General features: G+C 42.7%; 1 protein-coding gene across 1 annotated transcript in view; it reads right to left on the bottom strand.

The window, feature by feature from the left end:
- Nucleotides 1–493: 493 nt before the first annotated feature.
- The window catches only part of TRPV5 (transient receptor potential cation channel subfamily V member 5), a 32,786-nt gene continuing 6,791 nt past the window's right edge, over nucleotides 494–26,488 (bottom strand). Inside the window, exons 9-16 of the mRNA XM_030932922.1 lie at nucleotides 25,009–25,221; nucleotides 7,850–7,936; nucleotides 7,675–7,751; nucleotides 7,248–7,413; nucleotides 7,001–7,067; nucleotides 4,895–5,163; nucleotides 1,899–2,005; nucleotides 494–1,195 (exon numbers count right to left, since the gene is read on the bottom strand). Coding sequence (XP_030788782.1) covers nucleotides 901–1,195; nucleotides 1,899–2,005; nucleotides 4,895–5,163; nucleotides 7,001–7,067; nucleotides 7,248–7,413; nucleotides 7,675–7,751; nucleotides 7,850–7,936; nucleotides 25,009–25,221 — 1,281 coding nt within the window. The 3' untranslated portion in view covers nucleotides 494–900. The remainder of the gene's footprint in view (nucleotides 1,196–1,898; nucleotides 2,006–4,894; nucleotides 5,164–7,000; nucleotides 7,068–7,247; nucleotides 7,414–7,674; nucleotides 7,752–7,849; nucleotides 7,937–25,008; nucleotides 25,222–26,488) is intronic.

Below are 26,488 nucleotides of genomic sequence, written 5' to 3'. Positions count from 1 at the left end.
AAGTAGAAACTTGAACAGATATTTGTATACCATAGTCATAGCAGCATTATTCACAACAGCCAAAAGGTAGAAAAACTCAAATGTCCATTGGTAGATGAATAAATAAACTGTCACAGATTTTGGACTAAGATTGCAGAATCCCACTTATATAAGATGCCTAGAATAGTTAATTCATAGACAGAAAGCAGAATATTGGTTATCAGGGGCCGGGGCAGAGAGATAACTGGAGAGTTTTTGTTCAATGGGGATTAGAGTTGCAGTTCGGAATGATGAAAATGTTCCGTAAATGAATAATGGTGATGGTTACACAACAATGTGAATGTACTTAATGCCACTGAGTGGCACATCTAAAAATGGATAATATAGTAAATTTTATGTGACATGTATTGTGCCCCAATAAAAAATTAAAGAAGGCAAGAATAAAGAGACTATTTTATTGCAGTTGGGGTTTGGTTGCTAAGTGGGGAGAGAGACCTACAGGAGGTTGGGAAAACAAGAAGGGCAACAACTTCTATGCCATGCCTGGCTCTTCCCACATAAGCCCTGGGGAGCCAGAAAAGCCTCACAGCTTACTACTTTCTAGGGTCTGCGTGGGGCAGAAGAGAAATGGTCCTGACATTAATCTAGCATCCCTACCTCATATCTTTAATTGCCAACCTCCTTTTTCCTGAGATGTGGGACTTCCAAGAACCCAGAAAATACGTGAGACAATAGATGACCATTACCCATTGCCAAAATTCTGATGTGAAATGTGAGGTATGGCCCTTTCGGGATTGTTCTGTCCCACCCTCCCATGATTAACAGGCACAGAAGTTAGACACTTGCATAGGCAGAGGTCTCCATCTCTGTCGCCGTCCCCAGGCCAATCTGGAGTAAGGTCAAGAGTGACAGCGATGCTAATCAGAAATGGTAGACCTCCTCCCCATCCCCCTCATTAAGGTTCAGTCCAAGATCCAAGTGCCCCAGGGTGTTTTGACGAAGGATCTCCCAGCCTCGGTGACTGCTGCTCTGGGATGTGGTCCGGGATAGGGAGGAATTTGGAAGAGCCAGGGAGGCTCTGGCTAGAGTCCCACTCCCAGCCCCAGAGGGCTGTTTCTCAGATGGATGCTCCTGGTCATCCTCCTTGTCTGAGTTCTTGAACACTTCCAAATAGCGAAGCACTCGCAGAGGATTCTGATCATTGTGGTTCTCAACCCTGATGAGGGGAAAGGGGAAAGGACTCAGTCCAGGTAGGGAGAGATGAGCAGGGGAGAAGTAGAGGTGAATATTTAGAAAGCAGGGTCAAGAGGGAAGGAGAAAGAAGGGAGCAGAGTTGAAACAGGAAGAGTATCGCGGATCAGGTGAAGGGAGGTGATTGGAGGGCAGGCTAACCTGGGATAGAGATAAGGCTGAGCAATCAGGGCTTGCAGGGTGGTAGGACGCACACAGTGTGTGTGTGTGTGTGTGTGTGTGTGTGTGTGTGTGTGTGTGTGTGTTACTAATACATGGGAATGTGAAAGAAAACAGAGCCAACTAATAGATAAGTGTGTCACAAGAATGACGAGATGCAATTCAGGAAGTAAATTTGAGGAGAGAGGAGGGTCACGCCAGGAGATGAGGGCAGAATATGAAGGAGGAAGTTAGATCCAAGCCAAAAGTACACTGAAAATGAAGGTCAGCTCAGAACAAGGTGACAGCAAGTCTGGTAACCCATGCTGACGTCTGAGCATGGACACATGCACACAACCTTTTACACGTGGCTGCCCTGAGGTACACACAGCATTCTTCCTACCCCTCCACTTCAGCTCCAGCCCCCTCCCCTAGACAAGCTAATGCAGGCTCCAGGACACCTGTCGGTCACCCTTGCTTCCGTGGCCTTATACACATCTGCAGTTTTGCATGTGCACACCGTCACTCACCGCAGGAACCAGCGATCCCCCAGCCCGTACTCGCACCCACAGATCCCGGAGCGAGGCCACAGGCAGCGAGGCAGCTTCCGTTCCAGCATCACTGTGGTGGCCACGACCTGGAAGGAGGCAAGAGGTACAGGAAAAACTCTGAAAGAGCCATGAGGTTCAAAGAGGCACTGAGGCCACTGACAAAGGGAACCAAAGGCAACCAGTGAGATAGGACACTAGAGGTCAGTGGTGAGAACAGCCACCTATTCACCCCATAGCCTGTGCCAGGCACCGTGAAACCAGTTTCACTCATCAAGAAATGAGAGAGGATTTTTTGTGAGTGTTTTGAATAAAATAGTGACCCTTACGTTACTATTCAGACTCATGGAAAATGAGTCACTCCAAACTAATCTCAATTTGTTTGTCATATAAAAGCCATGGACCAATTATCTTGATTTAAATAAAATGATTAAATAGAATCTCTGTGATCTTGGGGATGAATTGATACTGTTACTGTTCAGGGAATTTTCAGCAAATTAAATATCCATATCTTAAGAAGGAAAAGGGTTGATTAATGACTGCAAAGTTGGCAGGGAAATTTCTGGTAGCAAGTCCACCACACGTTCTGTCCTTTGCTCAGCCCTCATTAATTACCTAGATGAAACGTGGAAAAGAAGCTTATCAAATATGCCTGTGACACAAAACTGGGAGGGATATGTAATAAGTGGGGCAACAGAAGCAATATAAAATGATATCACTAGGTTGGAAGGCTGGTGTGAAATCATTAACAAGAAATTTAAGTAAACCAAATCTAAGGTCCTACATTTACATTTAGGAAGCTTAGATAAGTGAGTCATAGAACAAAGAAGTGGGTGTGCCAGCTGATCACAAGCTTAATAAGGGCCATTTGTATATTTACTGAACGACCTGACTCTGCTTTACATGCTCTTAGCATTATGTCCAAGTAAGGAAAGTCAAGGTCCCGCTTTGTACCGCATTGCTCCAACCATATTGGAGACTATTCTAGTTTCAAAGGAACCATGATCTATTAGAGCATGAACAAAAGGGTCCAATCAGAATAGATCAGAACCAGGAAGGCTTCTTAATTGAAGGAGTGGCAGTCTTCAAAATAGCAAATTCTTCACCTCATGTTTTTCTACTCCCTATCTTCCTCATTACTCCACACTTCTTTCAGTTTCTTAATTGCACCAAGTTCCCTCCTAGCTCAGGACTTCCAGTCATTCTGTGCTCTTACCCTGGATAGCTGTTCTTCTTTGCCTTGAAAGGAATGTTTATTGTTCTTCCTGAGCCATCATGCAGCCTCGTCCTTCCTCAGGTAACAGCACCCAGTTTTCATTTAGGGAATTGCTGCCTCATCACTTTCAGTGCATTGGTTTGAGTTGACTGGGCTTCACACAGTTCTGCTTCATTAATTTATTTTCCCTCAAACCTCCCCTCCACCACCATCACCAACACCTCCACTATCTAGTCCTTGGTCTTCCCTTAGATTCAATGATGTGCCTATGACCCAAATGTGTTCCCATGAGATGGAACATGGAAGGAATTGGCAGAGAGAAAGATGTTCTTTTAAAGCCTACAGTTTTGCCTGGCACCAGGAGCCTCACAGAACACAACATGAGTGGGGCCCTTGGAGCTGCGTATTGCAATGCAGGTCCTCATTCTTTTTGGAGCTTGGAGCTTCTAGAAGTGATCTCACAAACACGATGGGAAAGCTTGCCTTAGAAGAGAGGTCAAAAGAGAGCCGGACAGAGGAATGGATGTAATGTATAAGATGTGGATCTGCATTCTGGCCAGATACCTCTAAAGTTAGTTTAATTCTCTAAACTTCTCATTTACGAGGACTAACACATCCTCCTCCCCCTGTTTAAAAATCTAAAAGTCTGTTTGAGTTTGGTTTTCTGTCCCTGTAGCCAAGAGTCCTAATTGCTACTAACCTTGACCTGCATCCTTTTCCCTCCTTCCTTTTAACTAGCTAGTTCTTGCTCACCTTTGGGTTCTCATCTTAAATGTTGCTCCCTCAGGAAAGCACGTCTTCACCTCCCAGTTCAATTCCTCTGTTGCATCCTCTTCCTAGTACCTTACATTTTCTATGGCACTTTTGCTGCTGTAATGTTACAGCTTTTTGTGAAGTCATTAACTTCATGCCTGTCTTTCCAACTAAACCGTCAGCTCCATGAGGGCACAGATGGTGTCTGTTGTGTTAATGCTCATGTTCCTAGCTCCTAGGTGTTTGCCAACACATAGCAGGGTCTAAATGATCATCACTAAATGAGTGAAAAGTCTAAGGGAAAAATGATGGCTATATTCAAATATTTGAATGGTGCTTATATGGAAGAATGTGTTCTGTGTTATATGAGAGGGAAAGACTGGGACCAAAGAATGAAATTTTAAGAAGATAGATTTTAGCTCAATGCAACATGAATGTCTAACAACAAAATCTTTAAAAATATGGGAAAACTCCCTTCTTCCCAACCTCTACCTGAATTTAAAAGATAATAAGGTCCTAATCAGCATTAAAGAAGATATTGAATGACCTTCTGACCAATAAATGATTATTATGTTAAGTAGGAGGTCAACTTGAGGGCCATTGAGGGTCACTTCTAATTCTAATATTTGTCAGTCTATGATGATATAAAGAAAAGATCATAGAGAAACAGGGATTTATAGAAGCAAATAGAAGATAAGGTCCAAACTGAAAACTGGAATATGCCAGAACAAGGTCACTTCTAGTTCCCACTGGACTCCAGGATCACTCCTAGGTCTACTTTTCACCTGTGAGCAACAACCCCACTTCTTGCCACTATCCTCCATTTAATCCTCCTTCTATCCCTTCCATTTATCCACATGTACCTCAGTTTTATGCAAACCTCTGTTGAGGTGACAGCCTCATTGAGTTTTTCTGTGACTCTTTTAAGAATGATTCACCATAACATTTTCCACTTTGATTTTTCTCTCCATCCCCTGCCTCTTAGCAAGACTAACACAAATACACTCACCTGGGCCCTCCAGAGCTCATCCCGCTCCTGGGCCACCCTCCAGTGGGTGTCACCCATCATGGCGATGAACAAGTTGAGCATGAGCAGTGTGGCAATGATGGCGAAGGCGAAGTTGACAACGCTGAACATGAAGGGCAAGTCCACAGCATAGTTGGCAGGTGCATCAATAACAGTGAGAAAAAGCTCGAAGGTGCTGAACAGTGCTATGGGGTAGTCGTAGAACTGCCCCAAACTGGTTGGGTCCTCTGTCTGGAAAATGATATAGAACGCTGCTCCACCCAGGAAGAGACATGGAGATTGGATAATGGAGTTATCACAATAAGCATGGACATGGTTAGCACTTATTCTATCTCTGATATATATGTATATCTAAATACATTTGCACAGATAATTACATACTAATAAACGTAGTTTCCTGTGGAACTGTCTAACCCTAAGATGTCCTATGATTAAGTTCACCACTCTGGGTAATGGTCATGGTAACAGTCATTTAACAACAACAAAATTGTATGTGTGTGCAGTGTGTGTGTTTGTATGGATAATGGATAATAGGTCACCTAACTGGTTTTTACATTTTAGAAAACCAAATACTTAAAAGGCAAGTTATTATAAGAATGCATGGAATCTTCAACAATTTTTAAAGAACAGAACACATGAACAGACGAAAAGAAGAGCCCCTTTTTATTTTGATGGCCTCTAGATAACCCTCCATCACTCTGACATTCCCTGAGTGAACCTGAACCAACATAGGAAATGGATTCCTGCTCAGGGTGGAGCCTACTGGATAGCAGTGAGTGTAATGGAACTTCAGGACAGCACTAGACTGCTTGAAAGCCTCCTCTCTGCATAAGGAGCTGAAGCACAAGGTGATTCTGAGAGCAGAAACAGGGTCTATGACAAAGCATTGCCTCCTTATTTATTTAAGAGAAAAGCAAGTGCAATGACCAATAAGTGATCATTTAGAGAGCTCTGAATAGAGGACATCTACAGAAAGCCATTCTGCGACCATCACCTCATTTTGTAATCTGTGTTATGTATAGATGTAGATGGCCAGGGAGTGGGAGGAAAGGGTACATAAGGGCTTGGGGTGGAAAACTCCAAACAGGCAGAAAGCCATCGTTTTACTCTTTCACATTTCAGATTTTGGTGGGGGTTTTGTTGTTGTTGTTGTTGTTGTTGTTGTTGTTGTTGGTCTGTTGTTTTGTGGGAATCCCCATTGAACGGGAAATTCCTGAGGATAGTAATGGAGTCCTCTGCACTTAGTCATTGCTTTTTAGAGATGGGAGGGACTCTTAAAGCTCATCTAGTGACTCTTCTTGTCTAATAGATGATCCGTTGCAGACACTGAGGACTGAATTTGAGCTACTGGCCTTTTGCTTTCAGACCTGGGCCTTCCTCTGTCTGCCCCTCCCTAAGGACTCTCTTCTGTTCCTCCACCTACCCTCTCCTTCCCTCTGGCTCTCTCCACCTGCCTGTGTTTTCCTGCTGTGCTGTTCCTTTCTTTTGCTCCCTGGCACTTTCACTGGCTGTTCCTTGACTGGGTGCCTGTGTGTCCCTGTTCTCCCAGTCTCTCTTCACAACTCTTCTTTTTTGTTTTCTCTGTCATTCTTCAAACTGTCCAAGCTGTTTTTCTGCGTCTCCTGTTTCTAATTCTTTCATATTTTTTCTCAAGTTTAAATGACCACATATAGAAAAAAAGCAAGTTATATGTTGTTGAGCGCTTTATGTTCTCTTCTGAATTGTAAACATGGGAGTGTTAAGCATAGCACGATCTCTGTTTGTTCATATGGTTTTCTGAGATCCATGACTGGCCAGTCTTTCCTGTTTAATGCCCTGTTCTCACCAAAAGTCTTTTTCTGTCTCTCCTTTAAAGATCGTGCAAGGCAGTTAGTGAACATGAATGTTATTGGCCCTGAACACATGACTTTACCTTCCTAGGCCAACCTGAGTGGCCCCTGGTCTATAAATATGGGTGTGCTTTTAGACTCACCTTCCAACAGGAAAAAAAAAAAAAGCAAAATGAAGTGCGAATGAGAACTGAGAGCAAGAATGAGAGTCTGGAGAACTGGATCTGCTGATCTAGTAGACGAGGGAATGGTGCCTTACCAGAGGCAAATCCCAAGATAACCACAGCCATCAGCCAGCAGAAACGCATTAGGTCTCCAAAAATCATCTGCAGGAAACAGAGAAGGGAGAAAGAGTGGGATGATTCCTTTTCCACTGCCTCTGAGGAGCTAACGCTAACAGATCAGGAGGCTCCCATGGTTCCACCAGCCCCACTCTACCTCCATCCCTCTGTCTGTCTGGGAAGGTCTTGTGCCTGAGGCAGAGGAAACTTTGGGAAAGCACTGACCTTCTGGATCATGATGGTGAAAGGACCCAGCATCTGGAATCCTCGAGCAAAATACATGACACTGCACCAGCCCAGCACCAGGGCAAAGGACATGGGCACCACCTCCCCATTGGTGTTGGTGAGCCGCATCGCCATGGTCACCAGCACCAGGGAGGCATAGGTGATGCTGGGGGGAGCAGAGAGCAGGGAGTGAGAGACAAACTGGAACTATTCTAGGTCCCTACAGCACAGTGGTGACTGGGGTGGGACCCACACACTCAGGCTTCGTCTTTACACCTAAAACACACATACAGTTACACCTACAAGTCCACTGGAGAGAAGTGCTTGGAGTGAGAGTGACCCGAGGCCTAGATATCAGAAAGTGAACTGGAGACAGGAAAAGATTCTGGCAAGGAAAGGCAGGGGGCTGGAATGAGGGGATACTCACATGATGACATGGAATGGCCCCCCAAGAATTGTCTGTCCAAAATAGCGAGAGGCACCGACCCTGAAGATGTCTGGGATCTGGGGAAAGGACAGCAAAACAAAAAGACAATGTGGACTGCGGTTCAGTCTGGGCCTTAGATGGGATGGGCTTAGCTTGGACCCCACCTGCACCTCACCTCTAGCAGCAGGATGATCACAGCCCCAATGACGCTCACCAGCTCCCCCACCAGCCTGACGATATCTTCATGTGTCTCATAGGCCTCCTATGTGGGGAAATTCAGAAGAAGTGCTTTCTGATGGGCAAAGAGTCAAATCCTTTTACGCAAATGATTGAAAGCTGCTAAAGTCCATCCAAAATAAAGGAAAGCTCCCCTTCCCACCAGCATCACCCCACCCCCATTGTACTTGCCATTGTGGGTAACTCTGTGACCAAGACAGGAGTCTATGTATCCAAGGTTTAATAGACGTCACATATGCTAATGTCTTGAGCTACCATCCAGCAAAATCGCCTTTTCTATAGATGCTTGTAAGCAGAAATTTATGATGCGTATACTGAGCAGCTGAGAACACATTTCAGAGCATCAAGTGAGCCAACAGGAAGAGGTATTAGTGGCTTGGGATGGTTTCAGCTATGTGGAAAGTCCACCTTTTCCAAACTCATCATGGCTCCCAGGGGGAAGAATACACTGTAAACATATCACAGAATTCAGGTTCCCTCACGGGCCCAAAATCTACTACCTCTAGTGAGACCTTGAACCATTCATGGAAAAATCTCTGAACTTGAGGTTTCTCATCTGTAAAATGGAGGCTACAGTGCTTACCTCCCAGAGTCATTGTGAAGCTTACATTAATGATATATTTGCATGAACTTTATAAATCATAAAGCACTACAGACATATTCACTGTGGTTTTATTATGATTTGACATTATGGAAAAGAGCAGAAAAGGGGCTAGAGACACTATGAGGAAGGGTCTCTGCCTATCCTGAGCAGTAGTTGTAGAAGGTACAGTCCAAGGGTCAAGGTGGAATGAAGACCACCCTACTTCAATGCATGTTACTTCATGGTGAAACTTATGCAATATCACAGATGTAGTGCTAGGATCCTACATTAATTATCCTTATCTTTTTGAAGTTATGCGCTCACTTGAAAACATAATAAAAACTGTATACCTTCTTTCTAGAAAACTGTGTTCACATATAGAAAATTCCCACATGATATTGCACAAATAATTTCAACACATGCAAGCAGCCTTTTGACTTTTGGGAGCTCTGTTGTCCAAGGTCACATCTCCTAATAGTGCACCCAAGAAAGGAGTTGAGAGTCCCCTGGGGCCAGCAGGAAAGCTGATGATTTAAGCTGGGGAGAATGTGATCCCTTGTTAGCATAAGAAACAGCAATTATCCCTGCTCTGCTAATCAGCTGGAACCTGTAAGCATCTCTCCAGACGCTACTGCAGCAGCACACGCACCTGTCCAGTGAGAGGCAGCGCTTTTGACATAGGGAACCAAGAGACACTAGGACAGAAGCTTCTGTCTGTGTGTGTGCAGATCTCTGTGGTCTAACAACCTGTGACCAGACATCAGTCAACACTTTTTTTTTTTTTTTGGGCTTAAAAAATTGTATGCTCTGTAAGCTTTTCTGACATGTCTCTCTCTTGAGAAACTAGTAAATTTTATTTTATCATATAATAGAAAATTTCTTTTTTTACTTGCTTCCAAAGAATTTCAGAGTTTTTGTTTTGTTTTGTTTGTTTTGGTTTTGTCCTCCGCTCTAGCAACTATCTTTGAATTCCTTCTCTTCTCTCCTGAAATTCAGTTCATGGACTGTGTTCTTTTTCTTTATCTTAATGTTTCTATAGCATCTGTCTTTTAGTGTAAAACATGCCTACTCCTTCACAGAGTCAGGTAGTGAGTAGGAGGATAAACAACAAATACATTACTTTAGAAACAAAATAACATTAAATATAGAAATAACTACATCTATGCCATATATGTGTCTGTAAAAAATTATTTTTATTTTTAAAATGTTGTGTCTTGATTCAATATGTCTGAAAAAATGCTACCAATCTTTTCTTGCCTCAGGAAGAAAAGAACTACACACATAAGCTGGAGAGGAGGGCTGGGAAGATCAGGGCGCCCCTAGAAGCCAGCCAGGGAGTCACAGCAGCCATTTCTTCAGGAAATGAAAATGTGAAACCCTCTAATGCTGGGGACAATTTTGGTCACCAAATTCTCCTGCTAGGGCTTCCTCTCACCAGTTCAACAGGTTTCTTTACAAGTACGCGTTCCCCTGCACAAATTCACTAGGGCGTAACGGAGGTGTTCAGAAACCCCAATTTTTTGCCTCTGCATTACCTGGGATCTGACTGACCTAGAGAAGCTGCCTCCAGCACTCTGTCCCTGGGGTCCTTATCCTTAAACCAGGCTGCAAAGTGCCACAGACTCCAGAGAGCCCCCTTCCTTGCTGTTCTCCAAGACCAGAATACAAACCCTTCTGTAGGGTTTTGTTTGCTTTGTTTTATAAACTACTGTCTCTGGAAAACAAAAATAATATATGTGTGTAAAAGTTGCAATATAAATAATGATAATAGTGGGCTTTTAAAGCACTTTGATTTTCTTTAGATTTTCTGGGCAGCTCCAGTGTTTCACACTGACATATAATGTTAGCTCTTGCTTTAGAATAGATACTCTTTGCAAAGGTAAGGAAGATTTCAGTATTTCAGAGATGGAAAGGGGCATTAAATTGAAGTGAAAATAGTCTTCCCTTTTAATTAACCACCTTGCACCCCTAGAATTAAATCCTAAGCCCAAACTGGTGATGGATGTTTCTTTTAATTTTTAAAATTCTATTCTTTGGGAATTGCCTTCAAGACTTTTTTTTTTTCTAGATTGAGATGCTGATTCACAACTCTCTAGATTTAGGGTCCTTATGAAAACACTGTTTCCTGGTTATGTTTGGCAAAGTAAATTATCAGGGCACCCATTCTCCAGTCCTACTCGTTCAGTTCCCAATTCTCTCTGACATGTTCTCCTTTTCCTTGGTTAACAGAACTACTGCCTCAGGGCAAACCTATGCCATCTACCATCCAGTTTACCCTACACCTATTTCCGCTTTTTCAACCCACCCCCCACAATGCTTCTGAATTGATCTTTCTGAAACAGAGATATCATCCTGAGACTTCTCTGTTTAACATCATTGCTAGCTCCCCAATGCCTTCAGAATAGAAATGCAGGAGAGGTGGCAGTGGAGGGTGCTCTTTAATCTTTATCATCATAGAAATTCACTAGATAATGTCTAGATTTGATTAGCAATTAGAGATAGAAGCATTTGATTCCAGGGATGCGGAGGTGATGACAGGAAGGAAGAGCTAAAAGAAAGAAAAACTGGTTGTCCTCCGTGAGTAAGACATGGGTGAGAAGGAGGGGTTGTCCTGGATGCAGTTGCTCTCTATCAGATCTGCCACTTGATTTGTAAGTCATGAGCACGATGTACATCATTTTCTTTTAATTAGGAAAGCTCAATGTGAGATAAGAATGTAAAAAATAAAACCAGAGTACCAAACGGGATGTAGAAAATCCTCGCTACTATGGCCCCTGCCCTGTGTCCTCATACCCTGTGTGAGCTCCGGCCACATTGAGCTATTGGGGTTCTGGGTTGCTAAGTCGGGACTCTGCGTAGGCTGTGCCACTTTGTCAGAATGCCTTCCTCCACCATGTTGACCTGGCTCATCCTCACCAATGCCTCAAGACTCAGGTCAGGCCAACACTCCTCCTGGGCCTCCTTTCCTGCCCCTCCATGCCCAGGTCATGTGTCTCTCCTGGGACATGTGGGGCTGCTGCGTATTGACAGCCCTCTCCCATCACACTGAAAGTGTCTGGGTACCCCATGTCTCACCAGTAGTCTTAGAGCTTCCTGAGGGCAGGGATGCCTCCCTCCTACTTTTTATCCACAAATGCACACAATGTGGTAGGCACTCAATTGGTAAGAAAGGAAAGAAGGAAGGAGAAAAAGGAGAGAGGAGACAGCAGGTGCAAGCTGAGCACTACCTAAGAGTGCAGAAGTGTGGTAAGGAGGACAGGAAGCGGGGATGGAGAGACCTATCTGGAGGCCTAAGAGGAAAAGAATGATAACTAATTGTGCTTTTCTGAAATTTTCAGATTCCTAGATCAAGGACACCTAAGCAGACCTGGCTAACAATGCACAGAGAAAATACTCCAATCCACCCCTTTAAAAATAAATATCATCTAACAATGACTGGAATTTTTTACTCCACAACATGGCTTGCAATTTAAGGAGCTATCAACAACCAAATCCCCTATGCAGGCTGGCATTTATACATCACTGAGAATTGTCCTAATGAGATTTGCTCTCACTTCCCAGCCAGCTGAGTTCATTGCCTTGAAGGGAATGCCCAGAAGGAGTGGGCACAGCAATGCCTGGGGCACTACTGGGTCGTAAGGGCCAGGGATGTACCATGAGGAAAGGATGGGGAACACAGGCCACCCCAGTGGGAAGTGGGAAGGCCCCAGAACAAGTTGTCAAGCCCAGCTCTAGACCTTTTTCCTTCCCATGATCCCAGACTTGCGAAGGAATGAAGTTCTCAGAGAAAGCTCTGCTAGCTCTTATGAAGAGCTTCTCCAATTTCCTAACTGGACATGAGTTCATAACCAGGACTGCCCATCAGAATCAAGTGGTAAGTCTTTGTCACAACACACATGTCCAGGCCAACCCTGGGTTAATTTGGAGCAAGAACCTGGCATTTTCTTGAAAAGTTCTGTAGGTGTTTTGGACGTGTACCCCAAGTTGAGAACCGCTGGGCCATAAAGAAAGAGAGAGATCTGGTTCCCATGTAAGTCAAACTGCCTTCCAAGGGTTAATTTCATGTCCCAGTCTCTGCATTTTCTCAGGGGGATTGGCTTGGGAGATTACCCCTTTCTTCTGAAGAGTCTTCACCCATTCCCACAGAAGTATGACTTGCCTTATATGCCAGTAGGTTAACCCCATGAAAAAATAGTGCCAATTATCAGAACTGGAGAAGAGCCAGTAGCTCACTACCTGGGGGAGGGAATCCTTCTTTATCTGATCCCCTCCCACAGCACTTCTCAAGTGCCTCTAATCCTGACAGGGAAAGATGAGATGTGTAAATACAAGTGATTGTGGCAAGCCCTGGCTAGCCAAGAGAGAAGACTGGGACCTAGCACATCACTCTAGAGGGAGAAATGGCCTTGTCTGGTGTGTAAAGGTGAGGATTCTGAAAGGAAGCAGACCTGCAGCCCAATCCCAGTGCTGCCCTTGCTAGCTCAGTGTCTTTGCCAAAGTATTCAACCTCTCTTGACCTCAGATTCACCATCTTTAAAGTGGTGATGATTGTATTTACTTGTTAGGATTTCTACGAAGATTAAATGATAGAATAATGCTTTGTCACTCAAAATATGGTCCACAGAATCACAACATTGGCCTCCCCTGGCAACTTACTGGAAATGCCAAGTCTCAGATCCCACCCAGCCTTACTGTCAGAATCCACATTTTAATAAGGCCACTTTAGTAAGTGCTGGGATTACAGGCGTGAGCCACCATTATTTTTTGCTTGCTAAACTGTAGTAGCCTCCTGACTGGTCTCCCCATGTCCTTCCTACCACCCCCCACATCTGTTATTCACCATGCAAGCACAGTAATTTTTCTAAAACAAAAATTACTCTGTAAGTTCCCCTGTTTAAAATCCTTCTGACTTCCCATTACCCTGGGGATAAAGCATAAAATCCTCAGCATGGCCTTTAAGACTCTACATAAATTGGGAAGGATCTGTCTGGACAACTTCACCTGGAGGTACCCATCCCAGCTCCCTGTGCTCTGGTGAATCTTCTTTCAGTTCCTAGACTTTGGTGAGGTTATTCCTGCCTTGAGGCCTTTGAATATGCATTCTTTCTGTCTAGAACTCTCTTTTCACATTGAATTCATACTTAGATCTCAGCTCAGTCATCTTTCTCAGAAGCAGTCTTTGGCCTCCCAGAGGGACCAGGCCCCTGCTATAAGTTTTTTTTTTTCCCACTCTGTGCTTTTCTCATTATAAGAAAAAAATAACATTGATGCCAACAGTCACAGATTATAACGAAGTATCTATTTGTATGATCATTTGATTAATATAAACCAGTCTGCAGACTCCAAGAAAGCAGAGATTATGTGTGTTTTGCTCAGACTATGGTTGTTGAATTTCCATCACCTGAAACAGTTGTTTGGCCTGTATGAGGCTCTCAATAATAGTTTATTTAATTAATGGATTAGCAAAATATTTCTGGGAAAGAGAAAAGCAAAGGAGGGCTCAAGAGAATCTTTTTCAAAAGTCAAAAAGGAGATGTGACAAGAAATTTGAACCCCCTGCTGAACAGTACTCCAGGAATCTAAATGACCAGAGCGGTGGGCCTAGGACTGGAAAGGCAGAGCTACACTGACCTCAAAGATGGAAGCCAGGGGTTCTCAACCCTGGTAGAACATTTGGCTCACTCAAAGAGTTTCTTAAAAATACTGAGGCCAGAGCCTCAGCTTCAGACATTCTAACTTATTAGGTCTAGGGTGTAGCCTAGTTATTTTACTAGCTTCCTAGGTTTCTAGTATGCAGCCTGGGTTAAAAATCACAGATCTAGCATGAAGTAAGATTTTCCTAAGGTCAAACAACTATTAAATTTCAGAGTTAGGGCTAAAACCTGAGCTGCTGGACTCCTGGACTTTGAACATTTTACTCACCTAGAAATCTAAGAGAACGAGTACTATAGTGCATGCTGCTCTGCCTAAACCAAGTAGAAATATATGGAGATAGAAGTTAACTCAAATTAATAGAGTTCTGGGAGATCTCTAGTAAAGCAGAACTTTAACAACTGAGCAACGAGGCACCTTAGAGTCATTAAGATGTCCCCCAAATTGGACAGAAATAAACTAACTCCAGCTTTACAAACATCAGCTTTTGTGTAGTTTTTGTTAACTTATACAGAGGAATTTGTTTTCTCTCATCTGTTCTGACATGGTGGTGTTGCACTACTCTCATAAAATCCAAGATATTAAACTAGAAAGGACCTTAGGGGTCCTGGAGCCCAGTGATTTCCACAGATCCCAAGAGATCTGCAGAGGAAGTCCTGAAGTGACTGAGATCCCTGTGATCCCAGAGTTATTAATATAATTGGACAGTAAAGTATTCATTCATCTAAGAAAAAGCTCCACCAGCTAACGAATATGTCAACAATTGCATGCGTCAAATCAAGACACTGTATTTGTGCATTTTCATTTTTTCTAAGACTTTCAAGTAAGAAAACAGCAGGGGGAAAAAAAGGAATTTCCTATTATTTAACAAATCTGGTGCACTGTGAAAACAGAATCTTTCAAATCACGATGATAAGTTTAGAAGCCTCGGATCTAACAGCGGAGCAAGACGGCCGAATAGGAACAGCTCCAGTCTCCAACTCCCAGCGTGAGTGACACAGAAGACCGGTGATTTCTGCATTTTCAACTGAGGTACTGGGGTCATCTCACTAGGGAGTGCCGGACAATCGGTGCTGGTCAGCTGCTGCAGCCTGACCAGCGAGAGCTGAAGCAGGGCGAGACATTGCCTCACCTGGGAAGTGCAAGGGGGAAGGGAATCCCTTTTCCTAGCCAGGGGAACTGAGACACACAACACCTGGAAAATCAGGTAACTCCCACCCCAATACCGCGCTTTAAGCAATGGGCACACCAGAAGAATACATCCCTCACCTGGCCAGGAGGGTCCCACGCCCACGGAGCCTCCCTCATTGTTAACACAGCAGTCTGCAGGGATCTAACCGCAAGGCAGCAGCGAGGCTGGGGGAGGGGCGCCCGCCATTGCTGAGGCTTAAGTAGGTAAACAAAGCCGCTGGGAAGCTCGAACTGGGTGGAGCTCACAGCAGTTCAAGGAAACCTGCCTGTCTCTATAGACTCCACCTCTGGGGGCAGGGCTCAGCTAAAAAATCAACAGGGGAAGCAGCAGAGGCCTGAGCAGACGCGAACGACTCTGACAGCTTTGAAGAGAGCAGTGGATCTCCCAACACGGAGGTTGAGATTTGAGAATGGACAGACTGCCTGCTCAAGTGGGTCACTGACCACTGAGTAGCCTAACTGGGAGACATCCCCCACTAGGGGCAGTCTGACACCCCACACCTCACAGGGTGGAGTACACCCCTGAGAGGAAGCTTCCAAAGTAAGAATCAGACAGGTACACTCGCTGTTCAGCAATATTCTATCTTCTGCAACCTCTGCTGCTGATACCTAGGCAAACAGGGTCTGGAGTGGACCTCAAGCAATCTCCAACAGACCTATAGCTGAGGGTCCTGACTGTCAGAAGGAAAACTATCAAACAGGAAGGACACCTATACCAAAACCCCATCAGTACGTCACCATCATCAAAGACCAGAGACAGATAAAACCACAAAGATGGGGAAGAAGCAGGGCAGAAAAGCTGGAAATTCAAAAACTAAGAGCGCATCTCCCCCTGCAAAGGAGCGCAGCCCATCACCAGCAACGGATCGAAGCTGGTCAGAGAATGACTTTGACGAGATGAGAGAAGAAGGCTTCAGTCCATCAAACTTCTCAGAGCTAAAGGAGGAATTACGTACCCAGCGCAAAGAAACTAAAAATCTTGAAAAAAGAGTGGAAGAATTGACAGCTAGACTAATTAATGCAGAGAAGGTCATAAACGAAATGACAGAGATGAAAACCACGACATGAGAAATACGTGACAAATGCACAAGCTTCAGTAACCGACTCGATCAACTGGAAGAAAGAGTATCAGCGATTGAGGAGCAAATGAATGAAATGAAGCGAGAAGAGAAACCAAAAGAAAAAAGAAGAAAAAGAAATGAACAAAGCCTGCAAGAAGTATGGGATTATGTAAAAAGACCAAATCTACATCTGATTAGGGTGCCTGAAAGTGAGGGGGAAAATGGAACCAAGTTGGAAAACACTCTTCAGGATATCATCCAGGAGAACTTCCCCAACCTAGTAAGGCAGGCCAACATTCAAATTCAGGAAATACAGAGAATGCCACAAAGATACTCCTCCAGAAGAGCAACTCCAAGACACATAATTGCCAGATTCACCAAAGTTGAAATGAAGGAAAAAATCTTAAGGGCAGCCAGAGAGAAAGGTCGGGTTACTCACAAAGGGAAGCCCATCAGACTAACAGCAGATCTCTCAGCAGAAACTCTACAAGCCAGAAGAGAGTGGAGGCCAATATTCAACGTTCTTAAAGAAAAGAATTTTCAACCCAGAATTTCATATCCAGCCAAACTAAGTTTCATCAGTGAAGGAGAAATGAAATCCTTTACAGATAAGCAAATGCTTAGAGATTTTGTCACCACCAGACCTGCCTTACAAGAGACACTGAACGAAGCCCTAAACATGGAAAGGAACAACCGGTACCAGCCATTGCAAAAACATGCCAAAATGTAAAGACCATCGAGGAGAGAAAGAAACTGCATCAACTAACGAGCAAAATAACCAGTTAATATCATAATGGCAGGATCAAGTTCACACATAACAATATTAACCTTAAATGTAAATGGACTAAATGCTCCAATTAAAAGACACAGACTGGCAAACTGAATAAAGAGTCAAGACCCATCAGTCTGCTGTATTCAGGAGACCCATCTCACATGCAGAGACATCCATAGGCTCAAAATAAAGGGATGGAGGAAGATCTACCAAGCAAATGGAGAACAAAAAAAAGCAGGGGTTGTAATCCTAGTCTCTGATAAAACAGACTTTAAACCATCAAAGATCAAAAGAGACAAAGAAGGCCATTACATAATGGTAAAGGGATCAATTCAACAGGAAGAGCTAACTATCCTAAATATATATGCACCCAATACAGGAGCACCCAGATTCATAAAGCAAGTCCTTAGAGACTTACAAAGAGACTTAGACTCCCATACAATAATAATGGGAGACTTCAACACTCCACTGTCAACATTAGACAGACCAACGAGACAGAAAGTTAACAAGGATATCCAGGAATTGAACTCATCTCTGCACCAAGCGGACCTAATAGACATCTATAGAACTCTCCACCCCAAATCAACAGAATATACATTCTTCTCAGCACCACATCACACTTATTCCAAAATTGACCACATAATTGGAAGTAAAGCACTCCTCAGCAAATGTACAAGAACAGAAATTATAACAAACTGTCTCTCAGACCACAGTGCAATCAAACTAGAACTCAGGACTAAGAAACTCAATCAAAACTGCTCAACTACATGGAAACTGAACAACCTGCTCCTGAATGACTACTGGGTACATAACGAAATGAAAGCAGAAATAAAGATGTTCTTTGAAACCGATGAGAACAAAGATACAACATACCAGAATCTCTGGGACACATTTAAAGCAGTGTGTAGAGGGAAATTTATAGCACTAAATGCCCACAAGAGAAAGCAGGAAAGATCTAAAATTGACACCCTAACATCACAATTAAAAGAACTAGAGAGGCAAGAGCAAACACATTCAAAAGCTAGCAGAAGGCAAGAAATAACTAAGATCAGAGCAGAACTGAAGGAGATAGAGACACAAAAAACCCTCCAAAAAATCAATGAATCCAGGAGTTGGTTTTTTGAAAAGATCAACAAAATTGACAGACCGCTAGCAAGACTAATAAAGAAGAAAAGAGAGAGGAATCAAATGGATGTAATAAAAAATGATAAAGGGGATATCACCACCGACCCCACAGAAATACAAACTACCATCAGAGAATACTATAAACACCTCTACTCAAATCAACTAGAAAATCTAGAAGAAATGGATAATTTCCTGGACACTTACACTCTCCCAAGACTAAACCAGGAAGAAGTTGAATTCCTGAATAGACCAATAGCAGGCTCTGAAATTGAGGCAACCATTAATAGCCTACCCACGAAAAAAAGTTCAGGACCAGATGGATTCACAGCTGAATTCTACCAGAGGTACAAGGAGGAGCTGGTACTATTCCTTCTGAAACTATTCCAATCAATAGAAAAAGAGGGTATCCTCCCTAACTCATTTTATGAAGCCAACATCATCCTGATACCAAAGCCTGGCAGAGACACAATAAAAAAAGAGAATTTTAGACCAATATCCCTGATGAACATCGATGCAAAAATCCTCAATAAAATACTGGCAAACCGGATTCAGCAGCACATCAAAAAGCTTATCCACCATGATCAAGTGGGCTTCATCCCTGGGATGCAAGGCTGGTTCAACATTCGCAAATCAATAAACATAATCCAGCATATAAACAGAACCAAAGTCAAGAACCACACGATTATCTCAATAGATGCAGAAAAGGCTTTTGACAAAATTCAACAGCCCTTCATGCTAAAAACGCTCAATAAATTCGGTATTGATGGAACGTACCTTAAAATAATAAGAGCTATTTATGACAAACCCACAGCTAATATCATACTGAATGGGCAAAAACTGGAAAAATTCCCTTTGAAAACTGGTGCAAGACAGGGATGCCCTCTCTCACCACTCCTATTCAACATAGTGTTGGAAGTTCTGGCTAGGGCCATCAGGCAAGAGAAAGAAATCAAGGGTATTCAGTTAGGAAAAGAAGAAGTCAAATTGTCCCTGTTTGCAGATGACATGATTGTATATTTAGAAAACTCCATCGTCTCAGCCCAAAATCTCCTTAAGCTGATAAGCAACTTCAGCAAAGTCTCAGGATACAAAATTAATGTGCAAAAATCACAAGCATTCTTATACACCAGTAACAGACAAGCAGAGAGCCAAATCAGGAATGAACTTCCATTCACAATTGCTTCAAAGAGAATAAAATACCTAGGAATCCAACTTACAAGGGATGTCAAGGACCTCTTCCAAGGAGAACTACAAACCACTGCTCAGTGAAATCAAAGAGGACACAAACAAATGGAAGAACATACCATGCTCATGGATAGGAAGAATCAATATCGTGAAAATGGCCATACTGCCCAAGGTTATTTATAGATTCAATGCCATCCCCATCAAGCTACCAATGAGTTTCTTCACAGAATTGGAAAAAACTGCTTTAAAGTTCATATGGAACCAAAAAAGAGCCCGCATTGCCAAGACAATCCTAAGTCAAAAGGACAAAGCTGGAGGCGTCACGCTACCTGACTTCAAACTATACTACAAGGCTACAGTCACCAAAACAGCATGGTACTGGTACCAAAACAGAGATATAGACCAATGGAACAGAACAGAGTCCTCAGAAATAATACCACACATCTACAGCCATCTGATCTTTGACAAACCTGAGAGAAACAAGAAATGGGGAAAGGACTCCCTATTTAATAAATGGTGCTGGGAAAATTGGCTAGTCATAAGTAGAAAGCTGAAACTGGATCCTTTCCTTACTCCTTATACGAAGATTAATTCAAGATGGATTAGAGACTTAAATGTTAGACCTAATACCATGAAAACCCTAGAAGAAAACCTAGGTAGTACCATTCAGGACATAGGCATGGGCAAGGACTTCATGTCTAAAACACCAAAAGCAATGGCAGCAAAAACCAAAATTGACAAATGGGATCTAATTAAACTAAAGAGCTTCTGCACAGCAAAAGAAACTACCATCAGAGTGAACAGGCAACCTACAGAATGGGAGAAAATTTTTGCAATCTACTCATCTGACAAAGGGCTAATATCCAGAATCTACAAAGAACTCAAACAAATATACAAGAAAAAAACAAACAACCCCATCAAAATGTGGGCAAAGGATATGAACAGACATTTCTCAAAAGAAGACATTCATACAGCCAACAGACACATGAAAAAATGCTCATCATCACTCGCCATCAGAGAAATGCAAATCAAAACCACAATGAGATACCATCTCACACCAGTTAGAATGGCAATCATTAAAAAATCAGGAAACAACAGTTGTTGGGGAGGATGTGGAGAAATAGGAACACTTTTACACTGTTGGTGGGATTGTAAACTAGTTCAACCATTATGGAAAACAGTATGGCAATTCCTCAAGGATCTAGAACTAGATGTACCATATGACCCAGCCATCCCACTACTGGGTATATACCCAAAGGATTATAAATTATTCTACTACAAAGACACATGCACACGTATGTTTATTGCAGCACTATTCACAATAGCAAAGACTTGGAATCAACCCAAATGTCCATCAGTGACAGACTGGATTAAGAAAATGTGGCACATATACACCATGGAATACTATGCAGCCATAAAAAAGGATGAGTTTGCGTCCTTTGTAGGGACATGGATGCAGCTAGAAACCATCATTATTAGCAAACTATCACAAGAAGAGAAAACCAAACACCACATGTTCTCACTCATAGGTGGGAACTGAACAATGAGATCACTTGGACTCGGGAAGGGGAACATCACACACTGGGGCCTATCATGGGGAGGGGGGAGGGGGAAGGGATTGCATTGGGGAGTTATACATGATATAAATGATGAATTGATGGGTGCTGACGAGTTGATGGGTGCAGCACACCAACATGGCACAAGTATACATATGTAACAAACCTGCACGTTATGCACATGTACCCTAGAAGTTAAAGTATAATAAAAAAAAAAGAGAAATAAAAAGAAAAAAAAGAAAAATACATTAATATGGCAACAATTGAGAAGATTTATAATACAGTATTAGCTTCTGTGCTGATGTCAGCACATGAGTAAACAACGAAAAATCAAACGCTAATTATCAGTCCTCAGAAAGGAAGTGAGAGAACTGATGTGTCAGAATCAACTTCCAAGAATAAAAATGGCTCACATTTATTAAATGTTGTTTGCATGATCTGAGCCCTGCTCTCAGAACTGTATGACATCAATCCTTTAATCTTCTAAACAACTCTTTGAGGCACCTACAGCTATTACTTTTTGTTCTTTTTGTTGTTATGGATGAGAAATGGACAGAAGTGGTAATTGTCAGAGTCAGGACTGGAACCCTAACATTCCAGTTCCAGTGTCTATGATCTTTACCACCTGATAAAAATAAACACAATTTCAAAAAAAACCTGTTTTGAAGAACATGTTTCCTAGAAGTTCCTTCACTTGTCTTTTCGGAAAAGATAAATGAAACATTTTCGGCTCCATTTAGCTTCCAGAAAATACTGTCATATTTTCAAACCCCTCCTCCTTTTGTTATGACATTGTTTTTCCATTACTGAAAAGCAATCCTACTCAGCATTCATTTTCCCTCCAGAATAGTGTTAAATCATTAGATCTATTGTTAATAAGATCCCACCTGAAACTAAAATATTTAAGGTACAAATGTGTACAATAGGCTAGCGAATAAACTGCTGTGATCCCATGACTCGGTAAGATGCTTCACAGTTTCAGTAATATCTGTGGCATTGTATTACTTGTGGGAATTATTTTCTACTATGCTGTAAATATATCTGGAAATTATTCCTGTGTTATGGGTTGTCAGTTTAGAGAGAGAACTGGTAAATGAAAGCAGGAGTGTAATGGATCAGGCTATGATTTTCAAAATACAAAAAAAAAAAAAAAAGAAAAAAGAAGAAGAATTTAATAGAATAAACTTCACTTGTCTTAGCTCTCTTTGAATAGTAGAATTTCAATTGTGTTAATAGTCTTGTAATAAAAACCAATGAGAATCTTTATGCTTTTCTCAAGTCTTCTCAGACAGGCTGCTTGACCAAATGAGCTGAATAATCTCTTCCTTTTCCTCTTTGGTTTAACCAAGAAAAAAACAACATATGGGCTTACGAGCTTGACACGATGTCTTAAAATTTGAACTTTGATAATTCTAGGCTTTATGCCAAGCCCAGCCTTAGCTGTCCCATAGAGGTAAGATGTGCCATTTACTGATTCAGATGAATTATTTGCCTTTCTACTAACAAGACTATAAATCTTGAAAAGGTGACATGACTCTGGCATCTCCCAGCTGTAGTCAATAATAACCTTCACCTGCAGGCTCAGTTCAGCCAAATTCCTAAGCACTTTTGAACTTACGATCAGCAACAGCTTTGGCATATGTATCCTACCTCATGTCTCTTCTTTTAGCTAGATTTGTACATTCAGACTTTAGTTCCTGGATTGAGTGCTCCATTGCCCCTCTGGGATGAAACTCATTCATTGACCTCTGGACTGCTTGACTTAACCCCTAAGGGTCATATGACCTTTGCCACTTTGACTTCCTGCTTTCAACGCTTCTGGTCTCTTGATTTTGTGTGACCGGCTTAAGCTTCCAGAATAATGAACATGAATGCCTTTGCTCTGATATTTTTAGCCATGTCTCTTATCCACATAATCCTTGGTCATATAAGGTATAGCAATCTCTACGTAAATAAAGAGCCTGAATCTGTAAAAAAAAAAAAAAAAAAAAAAAAAGCCTCGGATCTAATCCAAATGGGCTTACTACTGAATAAGAAGAACATAGTCATCCCATGAATCAGGTCCAGGGCTCAAAGCATAGGGACTTTTCACTAGCGTTCTTTGTTATCTAACCCTTTCCAGCAGCATTCTCAATCCTCTTACCCACCCACTTCTCCAACAAGAAAAGAATATCTGAAAGTCCAAAGTCTTCTCTTTGAGCTGAAGTGGCTTTCACTGAAGCAGAAAGCAAAAGGGTATAAATGCCAAGGTACAAGAAGAAAGGTAGAAGAGAGAAAGAAAGAAGGATGGGTCAGGTGTTCAGCTATAATTATGCTTCTGAGTCCTGAAGCAAAGGAGGTGATCTTTTAAATATAGAATATCTGGATCAAATGAATATGTTTGTACATGACTAGCCCGGTCCCAAAGAGATAGAGACACACAGGAAGGAGATTTTTGGTCATCAGTGGCTCAGCATTGCCCACCTTTTAATCCAGAGTCCTGTCTACATTTGAAATGCAGAAAATCTCCAAGTAAGTTTAAGACAAAGGAAGGTTGGAGAAGACACATCTGAGGACATAGAGCCAGGAGCATTGGAAAAGTCCAGCAATCCCCACCTTATTTTGTTTTCTCAATCTCTAATTATTCCTCCCTCCACTTGCCATCTCCTAACTGTCCTTATTTCCCTCATGTCTCCATGCCAGGGACAACTTTTGTGCCTAGACTGAGATGTATGGAGCACAACTGCTTCCAGCATCTCTAACACATTCAGGCTTGTCTTCCCCAGGCAGCAAGCCCTACTTGGTGAGAGGCAGTGGATCTGGACACACGACACACTGAATATATATATATAGGCAATTCTAGAAACAGGAGAGATGGAGTGTCTCTACCTGTCATGGGGTTCATTGGGGCTCTTTGCCCTGTTCTCTGTGCATACCACTGTCTTTGGTCTAAACCAACTCAGGGTTTTTGCTTCTTGGCTATAGAAAGTTTATATTCTCTTTCTGACCCAAACTACCCTGCTTCCTAGTCCAGGCTGAGCTATACCTATGACTGCTCTCTCCTGCATTGAGATAAATCTCCAATCACTTAGTTCTCACTTGCTTTGCAAAATTCTTTCTCCTGGTCTTTTGCTTTCTGCTACATACCTACATCACCTTCTGGGTATTTTCAGCTCACCAGGACAAAAATTTTAGTAATCCACAAAGACTCAACCCCCCAAATGTAGCTATATTTGTTCAATATATATATGCAGAAGTGCTCATTAGAGTCTACCCTTTGTGTTGCACTAAAAGGAGGGTTTACTTTCTTCAACAGCAGATTTCTGTATTTACTCTGTACCTCTAATAAGTCTTCTACCTCACCCTAGTTTTCCCTTGGCCACCACAACACAGAATGGCAGGCCCACAACAATAAATGCAGCCTCAGAGAGTATTTACTTCAACCTGATACCCAATCCAGACATCCTTCTGCATAGTGTCTGAAAGGCAGTCAGACAGCTGACACATTATTCCCATGGGCCCATACAGACAACACACAGAAGAGGATGCAGGCCAACAGGCTGTTTGTGTTGCCCCAACACAACAAAAATGGACTCAGAAATGGACTTGGAGCACAATTTTCCTCCTTGGAGCAATAGAGTTTACCTTGAACATCCCACTACAAAACCCTGATCCTTTTTGTAAATTACCAAAAAATTTCACAAAAGCACAGGCTTACTCATGCCAAGCACACTTTCAAAGTTTGTGTGAGAAAATCCACAGCTCCCTGGACAAATGCTCTTGTGCTCATTAAACTCCATCTCTGGCCTCTTGGTCTCATGTCTAATTTCTACATGAGACCTCTTGGTCTCATGTCTAATGTCTCCTGGGTGTTTAGGAGCCTAAACCTTCTGGAACCCAGAAAGTGGCATTGTCCCTGAGCAACATGGCTTCATTTCCAGCACCATCACCCCATGATGCAATTTCCTTTCATCCCCTTCCAAGGAGAATCACCTGTAGTAGTTTTTGCTGGAGGATGGTGATGTCTCGAGAATCAGTGTGGTTGCCACCACGAAACTTAAGGGGGCGGTAGACGCAGCATGTGGTAAAGCAGATCATGTACAGCAGATACAAGGCAGCCAGGATGCAGAAGTACGGCCGGCCATATTTGTTCCACTTGAAGCTCACCAGCTCCTTCACTGGGGTCTGTTCCAGAATTTGGCGAGCCTGGCATGGAAGTAGAGTGAAACTTGGGATGACCAACACAGAAGGATGTTGTTTATCCTACTGGGTACCAGAAGAGGCAGGGCGGCAACCATCACTCATTCAGCTCGTCAGTCATTTCTTTGACAGACAACTAGTATATTTCTCGCATATGGCTGGGCCTTGTGCTAGTGATACAGGTAAACGATTATAGCAGTAACCACAAGGCGCCATAGCACCAACGAGGATTTAAAGGATGAGTAGTAGTTAGTTGAGTAAAGGGAGAGTTAGGAAAGATCATACCATAAGGTAGCAGCAGTTGCCAGGTCGGGAAGGTCTGAGAAACCATTGCCCATTTGCAGTTGAGATGCGGTTGGGGAGAGGGGAGAATCTATTGGGAGTGGTAGTCAGAAATGATAATGACTGAGGAAGAAAAGGGCCAGATCATCATGCATCGTAAACGCCAAGGTAAGAAGTTTGTATTTTTGTTTTTTTCTAAATATAACAGAAAGCAACTGGGGAGTTCAAGCAGGGAAGTGGTCAGATTTGCTCTAGAAGTATTGTTGGGCTGGAAAGAAGCAATGGAGGTTACAGGCAGTAGGATGTGGCAGGGTGGGATGGTGCTCTGATATAAGCAGCCAGTGAGACGTTAAAGATACACAGGAGAGGGGATGATGGATGGGAGGAGGCATCTGAGAAATTAGAAAGAGGCAGATTCAAAGCGCAGTAGAGTGGTTAGCCGTTAACAGCATGAATACCTTTTCTATTGAAGCTGGAGGGGAGAAGAGAGACAGTGGGCAGTTTCCAGACATGCCTGGCAGTGTAGGGCAGGAAGCTGAAGGATCCCCAGTCAGAAAGCCTCTAGTTTGTCCTAAGGCAGGAGTCTAGGTCTTCTGAACTACAGCTGAAGGTAGTGAAGGATGTGAAAGGGAGCTAGAAAGGAAGATTTACGGAGGAAAAAAGCAAGTGGCCCAAGACATGTATGAAACCTGCTAGAGAATATTGAGAATAGCTTAAATCAAAGACCAAGGATGTGTGGTGGCGATATCCACACAGTGGGATTGTACTTTCAATACCTAAGAAATCCTGCTCAAGGTGTATCTGTTTCCAGGGATATTCTCTGAGGAAGATCTCACAAACTGGCCACTCAACTTTTCTTCTATTCGTTAGTATTAATAATCATTCATATTTTCTGGCTCTATAAAGGTTCCTGGGAAATTCTCACATGGCAGATAAAAAGCAAAAACCATATCTTGGCACTCTCATGGAGTGTCCTGAAACCTGGAAGTCT

This window comes from Rhinopithecus roxellana, chromosome 6 (genome assembly GCF_007565055.1).
Source record: "Rhinopithecus roxellana isolate Shanxi Qingling chromosome 6, ASM756505v1, whole genome shotgun sequence".
NCBI classification, from domain to species: Eukaryota; Metazoa; Chordata; class Mammalia; order Primates; family Cercopithecidae; genus Rhinopithecus; species Rhinopithecus roxellana.
Note: the sequence above shows the minus strand (reverse complement) of the source record. Positions and strands in the feature narration are given on the sequence as shown.